General features: G+C 47.6%; 1 protein-coding gene across 4 annotated transcripts; it reads right to left on the bottom strand.

The window, feature by feature from the left end:
* Window positions 1-663: 663 nt before the first annotated feature.
* Window positions 664-22,717, bottom strand: CASP8 (caspase 8). Of its 4 annotated transcripts, XM_080346376.1 has the most exons (10): window positions 19,983-22,717; window positions 17,296-17,622; window positions 16,980-17,085; window positions 16,186-16,308; window positions 15,850-15,988; window positions 14,592-14,674; window positions 13,874-13,985; window positions 12,710-12,873; window positions 12,384-12,601; window positions 10,694-11,634 (listed from the first exon to the last, which is right to left on the bottom strand). In XM_080346376.1, the coding sequence occupies exons 2-10, from the start codon at window positions 17,601-17,603 to the stop codon at window positions 11,505-11,507; spliced, it is 1,383 nt and encodes a 460-aa protein (XP_080202502.1). In that variant the 5' UTR covers window positions 17,604-17,622; window positions 19,983-22,717; the 3' UTR covers window positions 10,694-11,504. The 4 variants fall into 4 exon arrangements, with proteins under 4 accessions (XP_080202501.1, XP_080202502.1, XP_080202500.1 ...); XM_080346374.1 differs by having other exon boundaries at window positions 12,384-12,873; XM_080346375.1 differs by lacking the exons at window positions 10,694-11,634; window positions 12,384-12,601; window positions 12,710-12,873; ... (5 more) ...; window positions 17,296-17,622; window positions 19,983-22,717 and adding exons at window positions 664-1,115; window positions 1,398-1,881; window positions 2,326-2,461; ... (3 more) ...; window positions 6,342-6,447; window positions 6,855-8,121.
* Window positions 22,718-22,741: the final 24 nt, after the last annotated feature.

Here is a 22,741-nt window from a genome sequence, read left to right as displayed (position 1 = left end):
CGAAGAGAGTTGTACCTACCCCCGCAAAGCTGCTGGAAGAACACAGAACTAACCCCAGAACCTCAGGTGCGCCCGAGAAAGGTGCAAGGAAGAGCCTCCTGGAGAAAACAGGTTCATTGAGCTACCTACATCAGTGGGAGTTTGGAAATTCTGAAGATACTCTGCAGTGATACTGTATTTTTGACCGTCTCCCAGGAGCAAGGGCCTTTAAATACCATTTTATATCAGGTTGGTGCAAAAGTGAACAAAAATAAGGCCTTTGTGTAGGCTGGTGTCTGCACTTGATGAAAATACCTGTAACTTGGGCACAGCGTCGTTGGTCTGTGCAGCTGCTGTGGCGTTCCGGCTCACCTGGCTACGAGACTAATTGTGGAGATTGCTAATTAACAGGCTTGATTCCCAACTGATGAGGGATTCCTCATCAGATTAATAACTCATTATATTTTGAGACGTTTTTTATGGCACGCATTAACTCTTGCTGGAACATTCCCCCAGTTTTTATACCATGAACTCAGGTCCTGCTGAGGCTGCTGGAAGTGAAGCGCTTGGCTGCTCCTTGAGGTGAACCAAGACACTAAAACAAATGATTTTAAATGGTGTGGACAAGTAACAAAACACACCGCGAGCTGATTATAGCCTATAAAATTTGCAGCACGCCCCCCTTTATTTTGCAAAACTTAGGCATAAAATACACAAGGCTTAACAATACTTGTCTTAAAATTTGCATTGGAGAGAGACCTTCCTAACGCAAGAACAGCGCGGCGCAGCTGAGGGGGAACCCAAGCGTCTTTTAACTGGCAAACCACGAATCAGAGACCAGCTCGGAGACGTGCTCAAGTATAAAGTGTCACAGGTACTGAGTTCTCACGGCTGTCACTCCTCAGCTGTACTGTCAGGAAAACAACTGCTCCTGCGGTAAGAGCAGGCACGGAGGTCCGTGAGGTTTCTCTGCTCCCAGCGGCTCCCGCTTCCCTCCCCTTTAGTTGACGGGAAAGATGAGTTTTTTCCTCAGCGTGAAACTGGGCTGTGGCATCTGCTTCTCCGCGTTGGGCCGGCCGCTCTTCCTGCTCACCTCTTGATTCACCGCTGTCAGGATGCTGAGAATATCTTCTCCTCTGCAAAAACACAAGTAAGGTTTCTGTAAGGCAGCTAATGGCAGGAAAATCACCACATTCTTGTATCTCTTGATCTATACTAACAGCTCCTGGTTTAGACAGGCTTGAAGGCAGTTAGATAAACCCCGAACGATCTGCGCGGTGCTGCTCTGCCCTGCCTGAGTTCTCACGTGGAGCGGGCGCTCCCACTGCAGATCGTCGGCCTTTGCATCCCAATGAAAGCCCTGCCGTTCTAAAGGAAAATGCAGGTGTTGCCAAAAAAAGCAGCTTCTGCATAATTACCGAGGACAGCTGGACTCCAGGTGCTGGCACAAGGCCTGGATGTACCAGGTCCCCTGCCGCGGGTTCCTGTAGGACACGTAATCTTGCAGGGTGGCCATGCCCAGGAGGAAATCTGCCTCGGCGGGGATGCACTCCAGCTGAAATCCCGCGTCCGTTTCGAGGCAGTCCGTTTCAATGGTCACACCTTTCTGGCAAGCGTCGCCTTGGCAGGCCTGAATGAAAAAGACTTTGGGTTTTCCAGCAAGCGAGGGGCAATTGTGTCCAGTGAAAGACATGGTGAGCTCCCGGATCGGCACCTCCTGCCCATCGACTCCGTAAATGATGCCTCTTTTCCCATGAGACAGGACACAGCAAACAAAACAGTCTCTGTCCTTGTGGTCTTCGCACCGGAACAAGTTCACAGTCTTACGGATTTCTTCGGCAGTGAGGTCTTTATATTCTGCGACTGTAAAATGCAGCTTGCTGAAGACTCTTCCCAGAGCCTCTGGAAAGCAAACAGAGGGGAACTGGAGCTCATTATTTCAAAATTCAACTCTGCCATTGCAAATTGCACTTCTAGAGATAAACAATCTTTTTCTTTTAATCCTGCTAGACTACTCTGCGGGTAGTTACATTCCTGGTTCTGACTCTGCGTATTTTAGAAGCATGCATAAGGCTGATGCAAAGCTGGCCTAGCCCGTAGAGCTCAGCTTGCTGCTTGAGGTTACAGCAACCTCAGTACAACAGCAAAACGACAGGGAATTGTTCTGAGCTGGTCAGTAAAAGCTTGGCTGGGGTTTGTCAGCACAGGAAACAGAGCTGACTCAGCCACTACAACCAAAGTATCGTAGGAAGGGAGGACTGAAATACAGACCCTCAGTACAGGACAAGGAATCGGGTTTCTGTTTTTGAAGACGATACGCAAACTCGTCTTTCACGCTGCCTGTACCTGCGTCCATGTGGGTGCCATTCCGATCCTTCATGTGTTGGAGCTCTGGCGCCGCTTCCCTGGCTTTTGCAAAGCTGTGGTTATTCAGGATCAGGCATACCCCACGCGGGCGGCTGCTCATCTTGTAAGCTTCAAGCTGTTCAAAAGAAAGATTACCGGTGAAAGTATCGCGCCTGTGACTTCGCTTCAGAATAAAGGATGGCACGGAGAGGCGCGTTTTTCCTTTTCTAGACAGTGCTTTTAGCAGTTGGGCCTATGAGCTCTTCCGAGTCATCTCAGAGGGATGAGCTCCCCTGAGACAGTGATGATGTTCCTAAGAAACACACTGGCTTACCTGGGACGGCTCACTCCAGCTGGCAGGACAATCCAGTGCCATCGGTGACGCCGGCCACCTGCCATGGGCTGCACAGACAAACACGGGTCAGCACAGACAGCAGCACTGCAGACAGGAGAGCAGCTCTGCTCCTATTCTGCATTTCCACAAGTATCTCCTGGGGTAAAACTGTTCTCTGAAAACAGTGAACTGCGGTTGAACGGCTGTCTCTCTTAGCTATAAACCACTAGAGCATCAATTAAAATGTACTGTGATCAGTCTATAAGTAACCGGATACTTGATCACTTTTTAGAGAGGCACCTGTGTTACGAAGCGAGATGAAAGCGGCACAGAGACTCCAAAAGCTGAAGAAGAGCGAAAAATCGAATCAATTTTTCGAGCATTTCCATTACCTTCTGGGTCTCCTGTGCTGCCCCTCTCTTCCTCTGTGATGGTCATCGCTTCTTCACCTGAAAAGCATTACCAGTCCTGTATGATACCTGTGTGTCACTTCTAGAGTAACTATGGGAAAGAGGCCTTTCTGTTTTGTTTTACCAACTATGTTTAATTCATACTCTTCAATTCTCTTCAACAGGCTGACGTTAATTTCTGCACAGAGACGCTTCAGGTTACTCAGGTTGTCTTCTGCTAAAATCCGCTTCTTCTCCATCTCAATGAACAGGTCGAGCATTGTCTGGGGAATCAGAAAGGCAGTTTGCTCTCGGGGCACGCTGAGCTGAGACCTCAGCCGAGCCAGTTAAACCTAGTTTAACAACACCTGCGAGTGCCCTAAGTACACATCGTCTGAGAACATACTCATGGCAGCTCTGCGGCTCAGAGATGCTGAGATCAAATCAGAGCCGGCCCAGGAGATCTAACGGCGATCATATTGCTGTCCCAAAAGCAGGGCTCTTTACCTGGTATCAAAATATCATTTTATTATGAGACGGCGCAATGCCGGGTGGTCAAACCACAAAGCCAGCACCTCACAGTATCACAGGATGTCAGGGGCTGAAGGGCCCTGGAAAGCTCATCCAGTGCAATCCCCCATGGAGCAGGAACACCCAGATGAGGTTACACAGGAAGGTGTCCAGGCAGGTTGGAATGTCTGCACAGAAGGAGACTCCACAGCCCCCTGGGCAGCCTGGGCCAGGCTCTGACACCCTCACCCCAACAAGTTTCTTCTCAAATTTAAGCAGAATCTCTTGTGTTCCAGCTTGATCCCATTACCCCTTGTCCTATCATTGTTTGCCACCAAGAAGAGCCTGGCTCCATCCTCCTGACACTCACCCTTTATATATTTATAAACATTAATAAGGTCACCCCTCAGTCTCCTCTTCTCCAAGCTCAAGAGCCCCAGCTCCCTCAGCCTTTCCTCACACGGGAGATGCTCCACTCCCTGCAGCATCTTGGTGGCTGCGCTGGACTCTCTGCAGCAGTTCCCTGTCCTGCTGGAACTGAGGGGCCACAGCTGGACACAAGATTCCAGGTGTGGTCTCCCCAGGGCAGAGCAGAGGGGCAGGAGAACCTCTCTGACCTACTGACCACCCCCTTCTAACCCACCCCAGGTCCCATTGGCTTCCTGGCCACAAGGGCCCAGTGCTGGCTCATGGTCACCCTGCTGTCCCCAGGACCCCCAGCTCCCTTTCCCCTACGCTGCTCTCTAATAGCTCATTCCCAACTTACACTGAACCTGGGGCTGTTTCTGCCCAGATTCAAGACTCTACACTTGCCCTTGTTACATTGCATTAAATTATTCCCCACCCAGCTCTCCAGCCTGTCCAGGTCTCTGATGGCAGCACAGCTTCCAGTGTCACCACTGCTCCAGCTTGGTGTCACCAGCAAACTTGCTGACAGTCACTCTATTCCCTCGTCCAAATCGTTAATGAATATACTGAATAATACAGGCCCCAGCACTGCCCCTGAGGCACTGCACTGGATACTGGCCTCCAACTAGACTCCGCACCATTGACTACCACTCTCTGGCTTCTCTCCTTAAGCCAGTTTGTAACCCACCTCACTACTCTATTGTCCAGACCACACTCCCTCAGTTCAGCTGTGAGGATGCTGTGGAGACTGTGTCAAAGGCTTTGCTGAAGTCAAGGTGACCACATCCACCGCTCTGCCATCATCCACCCACCTTGTTACATTCTCATAAAAGGCTCTGAGGTTGGCCAAGCATGACCCACCCTTGGTGAAGCCATGCTGACTGCCCCTAATGACCCTCTCATCCTTGATGTGCCTTGAGATGGCACCAAGGACAAGCTGCTCCATTACTTTCCCAGGGACAGAGGTGAGGCTGACCGGTCTATAATTACCTGTGTCCTCCCTCCTGCCCTTTTTGAAGACTGCAGTGACATTTGCTTTCCTCCAGTCCTTGGGCACCTCTCCCGTTTCCCAAGACTTGGCAAAGATGATGGAGAGCGGTCCAGCAATGACCTCAGCCAGCTCCCTCAGCACCCCTGGATGCATCCCATCCGGACCCACGGATTTATGGATGTCCAGACTATTTAATTGCTCCCTAACCCAGTGCCCATCGACTAAAGCAAACTCCTCCATTGACCTGGCTTCATCTGGGGTCTCAGGGGTACAGGGCTCCCCAGGACAGCCCCCAGCAGAGCAGACAGAGACAAAGAAGGCATTCAGTAATTCTGCCTTCTCTGTACCTTCTGTCACCAGGGCACCCACCCCATTCCTCAGTGGGCCTGCATTGCCTCTGGTGTTAGTTTTATCCGCTATGTATTTGAAAAAGTTCTTTTTGCTGTCCTTGACCCCTCTCGCCAGCTGTAATTCTAAGGGGCCTTGGCTCTCCTAGCTGCCTTCCTACACCCTCTAACAGCAGCCTTACATTCCTCCCAAGTGGCCAGCCCCTGCTTCCATGGCCTGTAAACTCTCCTCTTCTGTTGAGCATACCCAACAGATCCCTACTCAACCACGCAGGCCTCCTGGCTCCCTTCCTTGACTCCTTGACCTCCTTCACAGCGCTCACATCACTTACACTTTCGATTTGGGTCAGTACCTCCGCACATCTCCACGCCCTTTCCAGGGCTGGTTAGTCACTTACACGCAGTTACACAATCATTTCTCATTCCACGCGTGCTCACAGGTTAGGCTCTTCACTTGGACAGGGCTCTTTGCACTCATGGGTATGATTTTTTATATCGTAACGAGCTTATGATGAGGTTAGTAATCATGGACAGGATTTACACATCTTTAGGCTAGTAATTGCTGACATGATTCATTCTTTTAATTGGTAATGACTACAATATAGGAATACGTTATTTTTAATGACATTCATCTGGCTTCCAGGGGCTATTTTGTGCACTTAACTGAAACACAAGAATCACTGTAGTGACCATCTTGAGCAAGTGGAGTTTGGAAATAAACGGAACAGAAGCATAAAGGAATCGCCACAGCTGGGGATCTTCCGTGTTTGATAATGGCTCAGAAAGCAGCCCAGAGAAACCTGGTTGGGTGAGCGGGGTGAACGCGCCCATCAGCCTTCCCGGCGCGTCTGGGCTGTGACGCAGAACACGACACGTCCCACGCGCACCGCAGAGCCCGAGGCCCTTTCCAGCCGCAGCCTGTTCCTTATGGGGTTCTCACCATAACAAGAGTCATGCTCATCCTCCTCTGAGCAACCCAAATGCCTCTACGGATTATAATAACAGTAATGGATAAAAACAATTAAACAAATTCTTACCGTCTTGGGGTTCAGCTTGCATTTTGGTAATTCTTCCCCCAGAAGAAACTTAAAGGAGTTCAGCTCATCTTTAGTGATGTCTTCTGACAGCTGAAAGAGCAGGTATCTAGAAAAAAAGCAGAGGAGACTGGTTCATCCTGTTCCCAAGCGTGTCCTTTGGCATAATTTAACACTGCACTCTCGAACTGCCCCTTGTCCCCGTGCAAGCATTCATCATTTTGAACACACTTTTAAACTACGGGGCCGCCAGTGCCAGGCCAGCCGCAAGCAGGAAGATCCGCGTTTTCCCAGAAGGAAGCCGCGCCGGCAGTGTCCGGCGCTGAGCGCAGGGGCTGAGCCGCGGGCAGCGCAGCGCTGGGGTCTGGGGGCTGGTCCGTGTCTCAGAACGGCGCGGCTCAGGTTCTCCCCATTACCGGGCAGAAGTTCTAACTTTCCGCTCGGCCCGCCGCTGCTTTCTGCGGGAGGTGGCTCGCGTGCTTCCCGCAGCCCCGTGCCCGCGTTCCCGCCACTCACCGGTACGGCGACAGCTGTGCCCTGCCCGGGACGCGGAGCTCTCTGTCCATCTCCTCCCGGCTGCAGCCCAGCCGCGCCAGCAGGTCCATGCGGCGGATGCGGTACAGCAGCTCCCTGAGGAAGGAGAGGTTCCCCGCCTCCAGCAGCCCCTTCTCCTGCAGCACCTCCAGCAAGTCTTGCGCCCTCCGGACGCCCTCCAGCTTCCTCATGGGGACGTGCTCCAGGCTGAGGAACTTGAGAGCGGCCAGCTCGGCGCCGTCCAGCTCCTCGCTGAGCGCCAGCAGCCGCTGCCGGGGCAGCTCCATGGCCGGGCCGGGCAGCTCCGAGCAGCGCGGGCCCGACGCCGCTTCCGCCCGCGCCCGGGCCGCCGGGAGCTGTAGTTCTGCCGCCTCCCCGGCGGCACCGAGCAGAGACCCACCCGCCGCGCCTGAGCCGCCGTGCGCCGGGAGGGGGCGCTCAGCCGCACCGCGGGCCCTGCGAGCGGCCCCGGCGTGCACAGCACCCCAGAGCGCCAGGGGCTGGGGGGCCTGGAGAGCCCACCCAGTGCATCCCCCATGGAGCAGGAACACCCAGATGAGGTTACACAGGAAGGTGTCCAGGCGGGTTGGAATGTCTGCACAGAAGGAGACTCCACAACCCCCTGGGCAGCCTGGGCCAGGCTCTGACACCCTCACCCCAACAAGTTGCTTCTCATGTTTAAGCAGAACCTCCTGTGTTCCAGCTTGATCCCATTACCCCTTGTCCTATCATTGTTTGCCACTGAGAAGAGCCTGGCTCCATCCTCGTGGCACTCACCCTTTATATATTTACAGACATTAATAAGGTCCCCCCTTAGCCTCCTCTTCTCCAAACTAAAGAGCCCCAGCTCCCTCAGCCTTTCCTCACATGGGAGATGCTCCACTCCCTGCAGCATCTTGGTGGCTGCGCTGGACTCTCTGCAGCAGTTCCCTGTCCTGCTGGAACTGAGGGGCCACAGCTGGACACAAGATTCCAGGTGTGGTCTCCCCAGTGCAGAGCAGAGGGGCAGCAGAACCTCTCCCGACCTGAGCCCGGGCTTGAGAAAACAGAACCTGCTTGTGCGGGTCCCCAGGGCTCCCTCTGCCCACACAGGACATTCAATTACTGCACGTGTGGCAGCTGGGTGGAAGCCATCTGGAGATGGCAAAACGCCTTTTAACAGCCCATGTCCTCAAGTCACATCAGAACAAGCTCTTCCCAGCAAACAGGTACAGATCCTTCTCTGTGCTGACAGGCCCGGCCAAATCAGGCCTGAACACGAATTTGCTCCACAAACACAAAACTAATGTGGCAGACCTAGGCCAAGCTCAGAAGACATGTAGAGAGTAATGTTCCAACAAGCTAGAAATGTACGGGCTGTTTCAAAAAGATGGACGCAATTTCAAAGCAATTCCCATTTCAAAGTGGGTCCATGTTTTCGAACAGCCTGTGCTCCAGCTGGCACCCACTGGGACCAGCCAGGCTCGGGGAGTTCCTGTGGTGCCAGTAACAGACCACACACAGGGACAAGCAAACGCCACACAGAAATGAGCACCTGGGAATTACCAACCATCTCCTGCCTTTTAGCACACGGCACAGAAGCCATTGCAGGTTAAACATGCCATTCTCTGTTTGTAATCTGACGCACCTCTAGTTCAGGAGAGGCAGATCTGAATAATTTCAGAGACAATGTGCCCATACTAGTTAGGGGTCAATGAGAAAAGGATAACCAGCATGGGCTGAACACCAAACGTCTCCTGAGAAAAATCTAGCTCTGGACTCGCTGCTGCACAGCTTCATCTCCTAAATGGGGTGTATTTTGCTGCCACTGCTCCCCAGGTTCCAAGATTTCCCGCAGGAGATCTTACAGATCACGGCCAGCCAACAGTTCAGCTCATCAAAACTCTGCAACACTGGAATTTTGCACCGTGTTGGGAGCTGAGTGAACCCTTATCCAGGCGGTGGGAAAACCCATCCTTGCAGCAGCCTATGCAATGGGAGAACCCGCAGCAACCTGAACGTGGGCAACTCTTCCCGCTCCCCAGAGCAGCGCGTTAACAAGCCACCTCAAAACCTTTACAGTGGAGAGAAGGACAAACTCCCTAGGGGAGGTGACAAACTAATGTTAAACTGAACAAACAGGTAGCGAGATACAAAATTCTGGGCAGGCATTCATGCCAGTGAACAGCATCATCTCCATCTCCGCAGCCAACAGCCCCCTGACTCCCTGAGCATCTCCCTTTTCAGAAGCACGGCTCTGACCTTGCCTGCTTGCAGTTCAAGCCCGCAGGACTCCAACTCAGTGACTTCGCCCTCCTACCAGCCTCCTGACTCCACTCTCTGGCGGCAGCACTTCCGCTGGCTGAAAACAAAACACAGAATTGGGTGCCGGGACTGGTTTGCTGTGGCATTGGCCTTCAGAGAGGAGAGGCCACCGCCCCTCACCATTCTCCAAGTTGTGCTACGGAGGAAAAAGTCAGAGAATGGCAGATCTGACTCCCTTTTTACCTCTCAGCTCTGGGGGGGCCACAGGAACTTATCAGCCACCCCGCACAGCTGTGTGTGAATGTACTTTGCTCTGAACCATGAAACTGAAAGCGCGTTTTCTCCTTCCTCGATCGCTGTGTGAGTCACACGTAAATTCACAGTACAGCTGGTTCCCGCAGTCCTTTAGAGGATTCCGATAAGGTTTTCTCTCCTTTCTTGTAGGTCTTCATCAGCAGGCTATGTTAGCTATGGAGGAGGCTTGATTTTAACAGGTAGAACAAAACACGGTGCCTATTTAATGACAGGGTGCGCCTGCCCAGGGCACGCTCCCCCAGGAGGAGGACGGAGCAGAGAAGGGCAAAAAAAACCCAGACAGGTAACGAGAATCATGTTTGCATTGTGATTCAGCTGAATATTGTGATTGCTAAATTACTCTTGTGTTGTGATTTCAGAATGTTGCTGTATCAAAATCCTGTATAGCACCAAATATACCAACTAAGTAAATGTGATATCCAGCTTCTCCTCGTGTGGAGTATCTGAAAGAACTTGGTCTGAGCGTATTGAACACTGACACAGAGAAATATGGGAAAAAAACCCAGACATGCTGCAGATTTAGCGTCTGCCACCTTCCAGCAAGCTTCTCCCAGAGGAAGCAGCTGTATTCCTTTATCATAAAACAACATTCACAAATCTAATTACTAACTTCACAGCAGGGTCTCATTTATGCCAACATCATGCAAATGCAAATAAATTGTTGCCACATTTCCTAAATGGTGAACCAAATGTCAGCCACAGAACTGCATCATACCTGGTAACACCCTCTGGTGACTTCTGCCACAAACAGCGTTTACATGGTGCTCGTAATGTCTATTACTTATGAAACCTGTGTGAACAGAGATGTGATTCTAAAAATGGGCGCTCTCCCTTTTACTTGGAAGGCGACAAAGGGTACGGGGAGCAAAACACGACAGCCAACACATTGTGTGGAACTGGAACAAGAAAAGCTTCGCTTTAAGAACACAAGCAGGGTTGAGTAAAAAACCCCTGCTTTGTGGCCAGACAGGGATTTCCAAAACCACAGACTCAAAAGAAGTGGAAGTCACAGAGTGTCTCAAAGCCATCTTTGATCTTGTTATAAACTCCAAAGGAACGCAGATGTTAGAATCAGCAAAGTCCTGAACATGAACTTGCTCTTTGCTACTATCTCTCCAGCTGCTAATGAAGGGATGTCACTATGCTGCCCCTCGAACGCTCCAACGAGAGCAAAACAACTTCTGCTGCTGCAGTGGAAGTGTTCATCACACTGACTGACCCGTCAGCTCCTCCAAATGAGAAACACACACCACAAACAAAGGTGATGTGAAAAGCAGGAGTTATTTATTCCAACAGAAACAAGAGTCTACAGGAGCCAGAGCAGCTGCCAGGAGGAGAAGGCACCTCAGAGCAGAGGATCTAACAGAGTGGGACCTTCCAGCGATCGACAGCCATTCAAAACACACCGTTCTCTGAGAACTCCGAGGAAAAACACAGTTAGAACCCTTACTACTGAAAAACCTAAATAGCACTGCTGTTTGGCCAAGTAAATTAATGGCAAACAGCAAGCCAAATATTTTGAGGAAAAGAACCAAATGGATTATCATAATCATCTTGGTTTGGCTCTTCTGGACAGGAATGTTATTTTCCATGAAAAATTACACAGCTCCCAGAGACAGCCAACGATTCACCGCTGGGTAAATCAGTTACAATCTTACACGTGCTCCCCGGGAAGGGATCCAGCATTTGGAATCTACCCGTTCTTTTCTTCAGATTTCAGGGACTTAACTCAGAAACAGAACTTCCATTGGCATTTCCAATAACTCTTAAACATCATTATACTCGGAAGTGCGTCCTCACTGGAAACCCAGGCTGACAGACCTGGGTCTCCTTGTGCAGGACAGCAAGCCAGCGCCGCCCCACGGCCTCCCACACTGCTACAGACCCCGGGGCCAGGAGACATGAAACAGCGGAACTGGGAAACTGAGGTGCCATGGCCCCTTGAAGGACCGGAGGTAACTACACAGATCCAGATCATTTCTTTTGCAAATTCTCTTCCCTGTGAAAGCCCAATTCCAGGTGTGATTCCAAACTGAGTGTATCCTTATTCTTCTGCTTTTCAGTTGATGGACATTATGGAATTTGGAAGATCAATTGCTTTCGCAGGGTTGATGTTATCTTTGGCATCTGCTTCTGTCCTCTAAATACTCTGCTGCCCACTTCCTTGTTCACTTCTGTCAGGATGGTTACGAGATCCTTGCGGCTTGAACAAAAACGAAGAAAAGTGACATTGAAATACATGGTACTTGCAGGCAGGCCGAGAAGCTGACCTGTGTTTGCTCCAATAACGTGGCACCTCAGGGAAGGCTGGTTATCCTTCCCTCCCTAAGCCTGTCTCTGACACTGCTCCACTGTGCAAGCACAGAATTTGCTGGGTTTGGAGGAATAAAAACAACCTCCATCCCTTTACCAGCAAACACGGTCCCTTACTTTGGCTACAGTCACAAGAGCGCACTGAGATGTAACAGATCCAAACCTCTGGGCCTTCCCAGCCCTCCTCTGGACATCACGAGAAAGTGATGTCTGAAGGGAAATTCTATTTTCTAATCAAGTTTGTGATGGAGATGGGAAGGAGGCAACAATGAAAATTAGGACTAAAGAACATTGATTTTTTTTTGGTCTGTGTAGTCACTCAACAAATTCAGCTCTCATCAGGTGTCACTGGAAGAAAAATCATTTATCAATCAAAAATTGTTAAAAAATATGCGCACACATACACACACACTTGTTTATCTGTGATGTTCCAGCTTTACAACCCTGGTCCTGTCACAGGCAAACTAGGGGAAGTCACTTGTACTTTGGTTCATCTGTAGAAGAATAGCAACGCCCAGTCCCACCAGCCCTGTTCTGCACCGCCCTCCAGCTGAAAAGCGCTACAGGGCACAAACACAAACCGCGGATGTTTCAGCACATCGCGCCTGAGCATGTCAGTCTACTCAAAATAGTACTTACAGTGGGCAAAGCAACTTCATCTTTTCACAGAGGCACTGGATGTAAACACTGCCCATCCTTACGTCGCGGTAGCACTCGTAGTCTTCCACTGTAGCCATGCCAACCAGAATATCGGCCTGATCGGGGATGGAAGTTGGAGGGACAGCATCTGTCTGAAGGTGTTCAGAAAAATCTTCTCTCACTGTGACAGGCGGATGACCGACAGAGCCTTGGCAAGCCTGGATGAAAAACAGCTTGGGTTTGCCAACGAGAGAAGGACAATTGGATCCACTGAAGCAGGAGAGTAAATCTTTAATATTGACAAGTTCATCATCAACGCCTTTTACTTTGTCTTTTTCACCATGGGACAAAATGAAGCAAACGAAACAGTCCATGTTACTATGGTCTTTTTTGCTGTATTCTTCAACTTTTGCAAGTATTTGTTCTGCTCCTAGGTCCATGTGCTCAACTGTCTCAAACTGAAGCCACGTAAAGACCTCCTTCACAGCCTCTGGGGAAAAAAAAGTCAGAAGGCACTTGTTACAACAGAAACAGTGACAAGGAAGATGCTGAGGCACCAGTGCCAGCGTAGCAGAACAGATATTAGCAGAAGTGTTCAGATCCCACCAACAAACTCACCTGACTGACTCTTAGCCTGACAAATCTAACTAGAAAAAGCCAAAAGCCTATTTATTTTTTTTTAACACAAGTGTGTTAAGCATCACACTATCTAAAACAGTTTTCAGGTCATCTGATTAAATTGCTATAAATTCGTGAAGCTTCCTGTGTTAAAGCAAGCTTTACCTGCGCATTGCATAATAATCCCAGATGCTGAAGAACAATACTTAGCGAGTTAAAGAGGTACCTCTTTAGACAACAAATTCTGCCACTCTCACATGAAGCGGGTCCCTCGCTCTGTGAAAATGATCAGTGCAGCAAGAAGCAATGCAGGGCACCCTGCTGAACAGTGCTCTGCAGACTTCTCAGCAAATGTGGAATTCGTTGTTGTGTGGGCAGCTGGGAAGCGAGCAGGAGGCTGGATGGGGTTAGAATATCAGTGGTCTGTGCTCTCATGAAACAGATCTTACTTTTTTAAGATAAACTCTCGTTTATCTTAAAAGTGATCCTTGCAGGAAGACAGGCTTTAAGGAAAATTATAAAGCAGTAGCATTTTTATTTGAGCACTAAAGAAAATGTAAGGACTTAAAAATATTACTCCCTGACAGCTAAGAATTAAAAGCAATCCAAAAGTGAAAAGGTGTAATAGCAGTCTCCTTCATTATTTGGTACATAGGAGCAATTAAGACAATGCTTTTCACCTAGAACAGAAAGTGGTTCCTTCTGTAAGCCATCAGCTAAGCTGTTGGAAGTGCCATATTGCCAATTTCTACAAAGACTGTCACTCCAGTTACCCTGGAGGCAAAGGAGCTCAATGGACATGATTCTTCTTCACAGGAAAGATTAGATAATTCAGAGTATTACCAGGGAAAACAAAATTAAACAGTACTTACCTCCATCCTTCCGTGTTCCTTCTCTGGGTTGAGACAGATTTCTAAATTTGTAGTTGTTAAGAATCACACAGTAACCATGGGGGTTATTTTTCATCTTATATGACTCCACCAGCTGTAGAAACAAAGAAAGCAAATACGAAAGCAGTGAAGAGCATCCAGAAGAGAAATACACTATACACAGATGGTTGGTACTTCATGTCCAAGTGCAAAAACATCCCGAGGGCCAAGATACAAGAAAGGAAAAGCCTAAGAATACAAGCTAGTTACAGGAGAGAGGAATCCGCTCTGTCTGCCAGATTTTGGCATGTCAGAAAGTGAGTGTCCAGAAACACAAATGTGCACGTGCAGAGGAATGCACCCTCCATTCCCTCGGAGAGTCCCTGTGGGTTTCTAGTGAGGTAGAAGATTCTACTGTTCCCTTCCCATCTGTCCAGGAGTCTCCTGGCCAGGATTTTAATGTCCCAGTCACCAGTAAGACTGGTTTTCTTCACACAACAGCTGCTCCTTCATTTCTTGCCTAAAAGGTGGCTGACATGCAGGTCCTCACAAATGAACAAGGCTTGGTCTTGTTTTGAAAATAGGAATTGTTCCTGGCCCTACATATAAAGCCAGAACCCTTCCCTTTCAGGTCTTCCACCTGCTTAGTTTCAAAAAATTCTGCTCCCTCCTCTCAGGAGTTGGATAAATACTCTAAAGGCAATCTTGAGGTGCTTCTCACCGGTTGTGCTGTCTGCCGCTCTGCTCCTTGTTCTGCTGCATGCACAGGCACTGGATGGTGGAGTTTTTCCTTAGAATTGTCTTCTAAGAGGGAGAAGATAAACAGAACATTTCAGGACTAAAAAGATGCATCTTCCACTCTGCATATTACAACACTTGAACAGCAGAAGGAGCGAGGTGGAGGGTGGTTTCCCATTTTGGTACAGTGTACACTCCAGCTAGTTCATTTACTTCTGAGGCCATTGAGAACACCACTGTCTGGGTGGACGCACCAAGGATGCAGTGTCCCAGCACAATGGAAGATCTCAAAGCAACAAAACACTTCTTAGAATACACCTGCCTGACATAAGTGAAGAAATCATCAAACCCATGACTCTACCCAAGAAAATAAATCGCAGTACCCCTTTTACAAATTACACGTGTTTAAATGGAATTTAATTGCCAGGAGAACGAGATCTACAAGACAGGCTCCTTTTCTGCTTATCAAGGGGCGCAAAATAATACAACCCTATTAAAAAGCCATTCCCCTGACACAGGGCTTGCTTACACTAACCACCCCTGGCAATCTTCTTCTGCTTTATTAGAGACAGGGAACTGCACAGGCTGTACAGGTGTGACTAAAGAAACACACGTCCTGAGTCATCCAAAAGGAGGTTCTAGGGAAAACAGAATTCATGTCTTCGCTGTTGGTTGCCATATCCTGATTCCCAGGGAGGCCAAGCTGTGGTGTCACAACTCACCAGCCCAGCTGCAACAGCCCAGATATACTGAAGTCCTTGAAATTTCACATCTGGTCCAGAAAGATAATGGTTACACTTTAACCAAGTACCGGTCTGCAGGCACTTGTCCTTTGACTAAGAGCAAACAGCCTGGCTAACAGAAAATAACGCTGACTATCTCCCAATACAAGTTTCCCAAGGCAACTGGCACTCTTTCAGTGACTGAAAAGCTATCCTGGTCCCAAACCAGCACTGCACTGTTTCCTGAAAAGAAAAACCACATTTAAGGCAAAGAGGAGGGAGCAGCAGAGCATTTACAAGGCACAGAATGTATTTCAAGGAGAGGTACAGGAAGGCATAACGGGATAATGAAGTGGCGGAAAACCTCAGAGACCACAGGTACCAAGAGCCGCTCTGCCGGTCCTAGAATAGGGTAAGGTCTCTCTCTTACCTCTGCACTCCTAAGCTGCCAAGGATGGAGGCACAAAAATCACAAGAAAACCCCAGCTCTACTCTTAAACAGCAAATTAAATAATTTACCTTGTTTTCTTTCTTCGTAGGCATCAATTTTCTTCTTTACATCAGGTCTAACTTTCTTTAATATATCTTTCAGCATTTCCAGGTCATCTTCTTTAATTATCCCTTCTTTTTCCATTTCCAATAAGACCTTCAAGAAGGACTGGTAAAACAAAACCATATAACAGTGACCTTCAATGACTGCAGTATCGGGCGCTTCTGGACAACACTCTCATTCCCAGAGACTGACCAGCTGAAGACCAACTTTTTTTTTCCTCCAAATCTCACTCAAACAAGGGTCAGGATGCAAAACAACTGAATAAACAGATCACTAAGGCTGACAGGATCATTAGAACTTGCCTGTGGTGGGGTTATCCCACTTCGCTTCAGCAGAGCAAAGCACCGATGTGGGTAACGACATGGCATCTGCTGTGCCTCTGTGTTCAGATGAAGTGCTGTTAAGTCATTTAGCTGTGCCGTTTTCTATTACAGAAAAGATGTTCAGGGCTAATTTTGGTTTTTAAAGCTCAATAGTGCACCAAGTTGCAGGTAAACCTGCTAGGTGCCACAATACAAGTAGGACTTCTAAGGAAGCTTCTCAATAATAACAAGCATTTTTATAAGACTGTTCATTATTTACAAAACACTTATTAAACTAGCTCATCAAACCTCTTAATACTTTTGTGGGGGAGTTAATAAAACGCTGTCACCCCAAGCTACAATAAAAAATATTATGTACCAAATGGCACACAAAAATTTGTGGTTGAACTCATATTAGAACTCAATTTTCGGTCTCCAAAATCTTGTTTTTCCTCCAGCAAACACCACTCTTCCTAGATATAGCATATGTACAAATGTATTCTAAATGCCAAGCAAAGACAAGAGGAAGAGCATGATGGATTTTGCAAGAAAAAAAGTATATTAGGGAGATGGGTGATAGAGAGAAAGTAGGGACAGGAGAGCAGGACAGAGAAAAGATACGAAGAGGAAGAAAATGGTGCATTCTCTCACACAGCAGTTCCCAGCTAACGTCACAATTCTTTCCACAACACGTTTTAGTGAGGGCAGACTGCCTTCTCTTTCCTCCCTTCTCACAAGAACTAGCAGACACTGAACTAGCCATGCAAGAAATGTATCAAGATCACTTTGCGTACAGCATTCTCCTGGAGCTTCTTCTTTGGTATTTGTTCTTGGAGCAGGAACTTCAGGGACGCAACATCGCCTGCAGTCAAGTCCTCTGCAATTCCATACAGCAGTACCCTGGCAATAAAGAATAGAGAAAAACTGATTCAGATAAAGCAATGAGAAGTAAACACCGCAATTATACATTTGAACTGCAAAATGTAAACCTCACAACAGTCACACTGTAATAAACACACTCGCGCTGGGGTATTCATCAGACAACAGTGCAGGCAGAAAACAAGACAGTGCCCAACAGAACGGAGCAGGTTTTGCACGCACAGCGCTCACCTGTGGGCCGACAGCTGTGCCCTGCCCGGGACGCGGAGCTCTCTGTCCATCTCCTCCCGGCTGCAGCCCAGCCGCGCCAGCAGGTCCATGCGGCGGATGCGGTACAGCAGCTCCCTGAGGAAGGAGAGGTTCCCCGCCTCCAGCAGCCCCTTCTCCTGCAGCACCTCGAAAAAGGCCTTGGGCTCCCGAATGGCTTCCAGCCTCCTCCTAGGAATGTCGTCTAGGCTGAGGAACTTGAGAGCCTCCAGTTCATCTGCGACCAAAGCCTCAGAAATGTCAAAAAGGAGTTTGTGGAAGTCTGTATTCATTTCACATCAGGATTTGGATCTAAACACAAACAGAAGTTGATCTCATTTGTCAGTAACGCTCGTGCAATGATGTGATGATAAAAGGTAGATGAAGATGGGTAGAATAACCCCAAATGTACTCCCAGCTCTCATTCAATTTGTGATATTCAACCCAAATACAGATCACGTCAACTCTTTTAAAAAGGCCAGCAGAATTCTTGTCAAACTAGTTCTGTTTCATTCCGCATCAAATACCACCTCCCTTTTCCTCCAGCAGCTTTAGAAATATGAAACTTGGCTCACAGATCCAACTTTTGAGCACAAGTTAGAAAATCCCAAGTGCAAGCCTTGCGGCTATCTCAGCCTGGCACCTAGAGCACCTGCCTCTCTGGTAAGAGAACCATGTGCCGCTTTATACCCTCTGCCTTTATTTCTAAGACACCTAAGGAGCCTTGAAGAGAAACTATAAAAACGCATTCTGCAGAGTCTCTCGTTCTGCTGAACACACTGCGAGACAGAAAAGTTGACAACAGCAAACCGATACTTCCTACTCCTGCACTACTGGAATATTAGGCAATCCATCTGAATGTTACTACTACTGCAAGTGTGTCAATGCCAGGGCTAACAACCCCGTGGTAGCTCAGCTAATGGTATCAGTACTACTCTAAAGATTAAATCAAACCTCTTCTCTCCTCCAAGAAGCACTTTGCAGCAAAGGTTTTTGTGGCATGCCCTCGGTCAGTATTCTGTTAATTAGCAGGAGTGAACATGCAACTGAGTCTTGAACCTTTGACTAGCAAAAAAATTGGTAAAACAGCAAAACATGCGTTGTGATGCAGCATATATGATTCGTGCTCTGTCCCCAAAAATGATTTTCTTTAAGTCCATTCAAACTGAACTTTTAAAGAGACTAGAATCCAGACTGTTCAGCTCATATCACCACAAAACCACTAGTATCTGAATGACTCATACGTGTTTAACCTCACGAGTCAATGATCTCTGATCTGACTCCATATTTTTCCATCCACACAGGACAGAGAAGAATATTTCTTGGTAAGTAATTATGAAGTTATCTCCTCTCTCCCATAAATTATGCCTTTCGTTTAAGGCACAAGGCACGTTCTTCCAAAAGTAAACCTTTATGGTAAAGAAAATTTTTGGTTTGATTTCTCAAAGGCTGTAAGTTTCAAACCCACAAAATTATTGCAGTTGGAACAGACGTGCCACCGACACACCTTTAAGCCTGTCTGTAAATACAGGGAGCGCCATAAAACTGTGTTTAACTGCTTCTGTCTTTTTTTCCACTTTACTAAATTAAAGACACAACTGATAAAACAAGCAAACTGTTTAATAATAATAATAATAGCTACTATTTTACATCGCTTACACGGGAGGACAGGCTGGAGGACTGCTGGAATGACTCTGAAAATGAGACAGCCATGCTGTTGAAAAAAGTTCCAGGAAAAGTAATTGCTTCTGTACTCTGGTCTAGATTGCCATGTGACTTACAGAGCAAGTTATAACCGAGTAATAAAGCTGCGGTTGCTACACAGCAGTGCCCTACTCCACCTGCCTGATCCTAGTTTCCGGAAATTACTTATCACAGTGTTTGTGAGACAAGTTGCTAAACAAGCCACAAAAGTAACCAGCTTTTGCTTTTAAGAGGGGACACTAAGCAGTGTAGCCAGGACTTCGTAGCACAATGTATGTTTGCTCCCACACATAAATCCAAATTACAAGACAGCGAGGGAAGGGTGAATCAATTATATTATTTCTTCCCGTTTCAAAATATCTCTGTCCCACTGTCCTGCTGTGTCACCAGATCTGCCGTGACTTACTTCTCTTCTCTGAAGTCGCTCTCCAAGTCAGCCTAGTCTATTTTTACACGCACTTTCACGGAAGATTATTTCAGAAATTAACAAAAAAGTCAATCTTCAGCACCAAATTCAGAGGCAGCACTTTGTGAATCCAGGGAACGGAAAGGCTAGACATACCTTTAAAATTATTTACATAATATACTTCCCCATTGATGAGAGAATTTAAGCAATTTTTGGCATTTTTGCCCTCTTTGAAGACTAGAACTCTGCCTTCAATGGTAAGATTCCCAGTACGATCTGCTGGTCACCAGTATCTTCCTTGCAGCAGGAAATACCTGATCAGCAAGCAGCACAGCTCGCAGACTCTCTGAAGCTTGTGAAGCCAGCATTATGAAGAGAGACAGTTAGGAGAGCTGAAATTTGTTATGATTTTGCAATGAAAAAAACCCCCTCATTCGTTGATTTCAACCTATCTATCTTTATAAACTCAAAAATGATAATGTACCCTTCCATAGCATGAGGCATACAACTTCCTTCCAAAAGGCACACGTTAGTAGCAGGTCGGGAAACATGTCTGACTTACTTCAATGGCACGAGCTGTCCTGTTAGCCAGCGGCTGGAAGCAGCGCAGGGGGAACCACGAGCACCGTCTGATCTCCAGGTCCAAGGGAGTTCTGTCCCCGGGTCATCCCATGCCTCAGCGTCCCTGTTCCCACACCGGTTCCTTCCTGTCTTGCCTGAAGCAGGACTGCAGCTGCAGTTGGAAAGAGGAGCCGTTCTGCGATCAGCTCCGTGTGACAAACATTTCTGGACGAGCCCAAGCCCAGGCTGGCGCTTTCCAACCAGAGGCTTTTCCCAGCATGCAGCAGGTTCAAGGACCAGCCCTCCTTGCATTGTTCTTCCTCCTTGACTTCACTGTTTCACTTCTCACCTCTTCCTCTCCCGCCCTTCTCCAAGATGCTCCCATCCTTTCCTTAACTTAGTCTCTTCAGCCTCCCGCAGCTCTCCCGCACCCTGGTTTTGTCCCTCCAGCTTCCTCTAGAACTGTCCCAGTGACCTAATCCATTCCTTGTGTAGCAGTCTGACAAAAATTCATCTAGAAAGCCTGGGATTGAGGAAGTGAAAATAATCCCATGGGTACTGGTTACTCAGCAGCCGCGGTGACTGTGGCCTGTGCTGGCACAAGGCAGGATGCCCACACAGCTCCCGCACTGAAACGGATGTCACGAGGATGGGACACCACAGACTTGCAGATCTCACAAATCCCGCCTGAAGATCACGACATTCCCAAGATACTGATTTCCCAAACGGACTCTTTTCACACTAATTCCACTTAAATCTGTCCAAACAAATCTCAACCCTTCTTTAATTCTGTAGGTGGAGGGCATGCACTCATGCATATCACATCCTTCTGGATGTCATCAGCAAACCTCAACAGGAAATAACCACGTTTTGCGTGTTTGCGGCTGATTTCTTTCTGGCACGGCTCTGCGTGACTATAGAGCTTCAGTGTAAGTGTACAGCAAAGAGTTGTATGAAACCCGCACACGCTCCCCCAGGACTTTCAAACCGCTCTCTCACAATACGCCGCAGGAGAGCACGCAGAAATGGCCCAAACCCTTGCTGAAGGGCAGGGAGGTTCTAGTGCTAAACCTGCTGTGTTGCCTTTGGGCTTGTGCTGCCAGAGGACCAGCCACGAAAACACAACCCGCAACACACGGGAGCAAAATATTCACACTGAACAGGATGCACAGCAGCGTCAACTGTGTTTGAACAAACCTTATTATGAGCAAGGGAGATTTTACCAACTTTATGCTTCACAAGTGTGGATCCTTCTCCCCCCGGGAACTCAAGGCAAAAGTCACTTAGACTCTTCTGACTGTCTTTATCTGCCTACGATTTAACTTCTCTACAGAGAAAGCAAGCTGACATGATTATGTTCTCTATCAAACTTAAAAATGAAAACAAGATCCCTCAAAACAAAGTCAAAATTACTGCCAGTGTTTACTCCGTATTGATAGAAATACCATTGTTACCTAAATATACAAAACAAGAGTGCACCAAGTCTGAACAGTAATTGCAAGCCAGAAACTTCGTGATTCTATTACAAATGTTATATATTCTACTAACAGACAAACCATCTTTTTATCTGTGGCACAAATGTAACTCCGAGTGTGGCAGCCACACTAATTCAGAAGACTCAAAATGTGATGGGTCACACATCAGTTCATCAGGATAAAAAACGACCATTCTGTTTGGGCACACTGGCAGCATTTCAGTGCTCTGCATGATTCAAAACTCCCCTCCCAAAAGTCCGAGATAGTGTGAGCTACAAATTGCGTCCAGCAGCACCAGATAGAAATCGTTCAAACCTGCGCCCTAACTTACGGCTGTTAATCATATATAACAACCAGTGTTTTGCTGAAATAAACAGTTTCACTTCAGCTGCAACCCTGAGGCGGTTAAAACTCCACTGACTCATGCAGCCCAACAAATACAGGGGTCAGGCACAAACAAGGATCAGCCTCACACCAGTACATCATTTTTCTCTCACCAAGCTCTTAAAAAGAAGTATAAATTTAATGCAGTAACAAACAGGAAGGACACAGACATAGATAGTAAATGCTCATAACAAACCAACATGTCATTATTTCAGTTAACTCACAAAATGCTCTGTTGGAAGCTCAATCAACGAGGAGCCTTGCTTCTCACATGGCTGCATTTTAGATCTTAAAACAAGAAACAATAACCAGAAAACGTAATGCTTAACAAAGTTAATCGATCTGATAAACCTATGCAGATACACTCCTTCTCCATCAAATTAAATGTAATTTAAATTAGAGATGGAAGAAATCCTTTCCACTTACTACTTCAGCTTTCTCCTCTTCATTCCCACCTTTGTCTTTCTCTATGAACATAGCTAGTGGATTTGGAGGCAGGATTTTAAATTGTTAGCCTGCAAAATAAAGCATGATGAGCCTAAACCAGACCATTACTGATCCTGGTTTAGATATGGAAGGCTCCATGCAGCCTTTATGCTGTCAGAAAAACTTTTCTATCTGCAGTCTGGGGAAGCACAAAAACATTTAACATGACAGAAGCATGCTCCTAACGCTGATAACTCAATGTATAGATGATGTAAACAGCTAGTATGTGGATTGGTTTCATTGTGTCTCCTTTGGTGTCACAGTTTGTTTGGGAAAAAAACCTGTTTGAGGTCTTGCCCTGAAGCGAACAGCTCCTCAGGGCCCTGGGTGACTGCCTTAGAACATGTAGTGTGGTAAGCTGCATTTCAATGAGATGTGCTGGTGAAAGGATGTATTTTAAAAGCCTCAATGTTGA

Source organism: Nesoenas mayeri (assembly GCF_963082525.1).
Source record: "Nesoenas mayeri genome assembly, chromosome: 6".
Taxonomy (NCBI): Eukaryota; Metazoa; Chordata; class Aves; order Columbiformes; family Columbidae; genus Nesoenas; species Nesoenas mayeri.
Note: the sequence above shows the minus strand (reverse complement) of the source record. Positions and strands in the feature narration are given on the sequence as shown.

Excerpts from the sequence above, each read along its gene's own strand:
- CASP8 (XM_080346374.1), bottom strand. The coding sequence starts at position 17,603 with ATGAATACAGACTTCCACAAACTCCTTTTTGACATTTCTGAGGCTTTG. Across the intron at positions 14,675-15,849 it reads CTACGAAGAAAGAAAACAAG|AAGACAATTCTAAGGAAAAA; the intron begins GTAAATTATTTA and ends TCTCCCTCTTAG. Across the intron at positions 11,635-12,383 it reads ATGAAGTTGCTTTGCCCACT|CCGCAAGGATCTCGTAACCA; the intron begins GTAAGTACTATT and ends TTTTTGTTCAAG.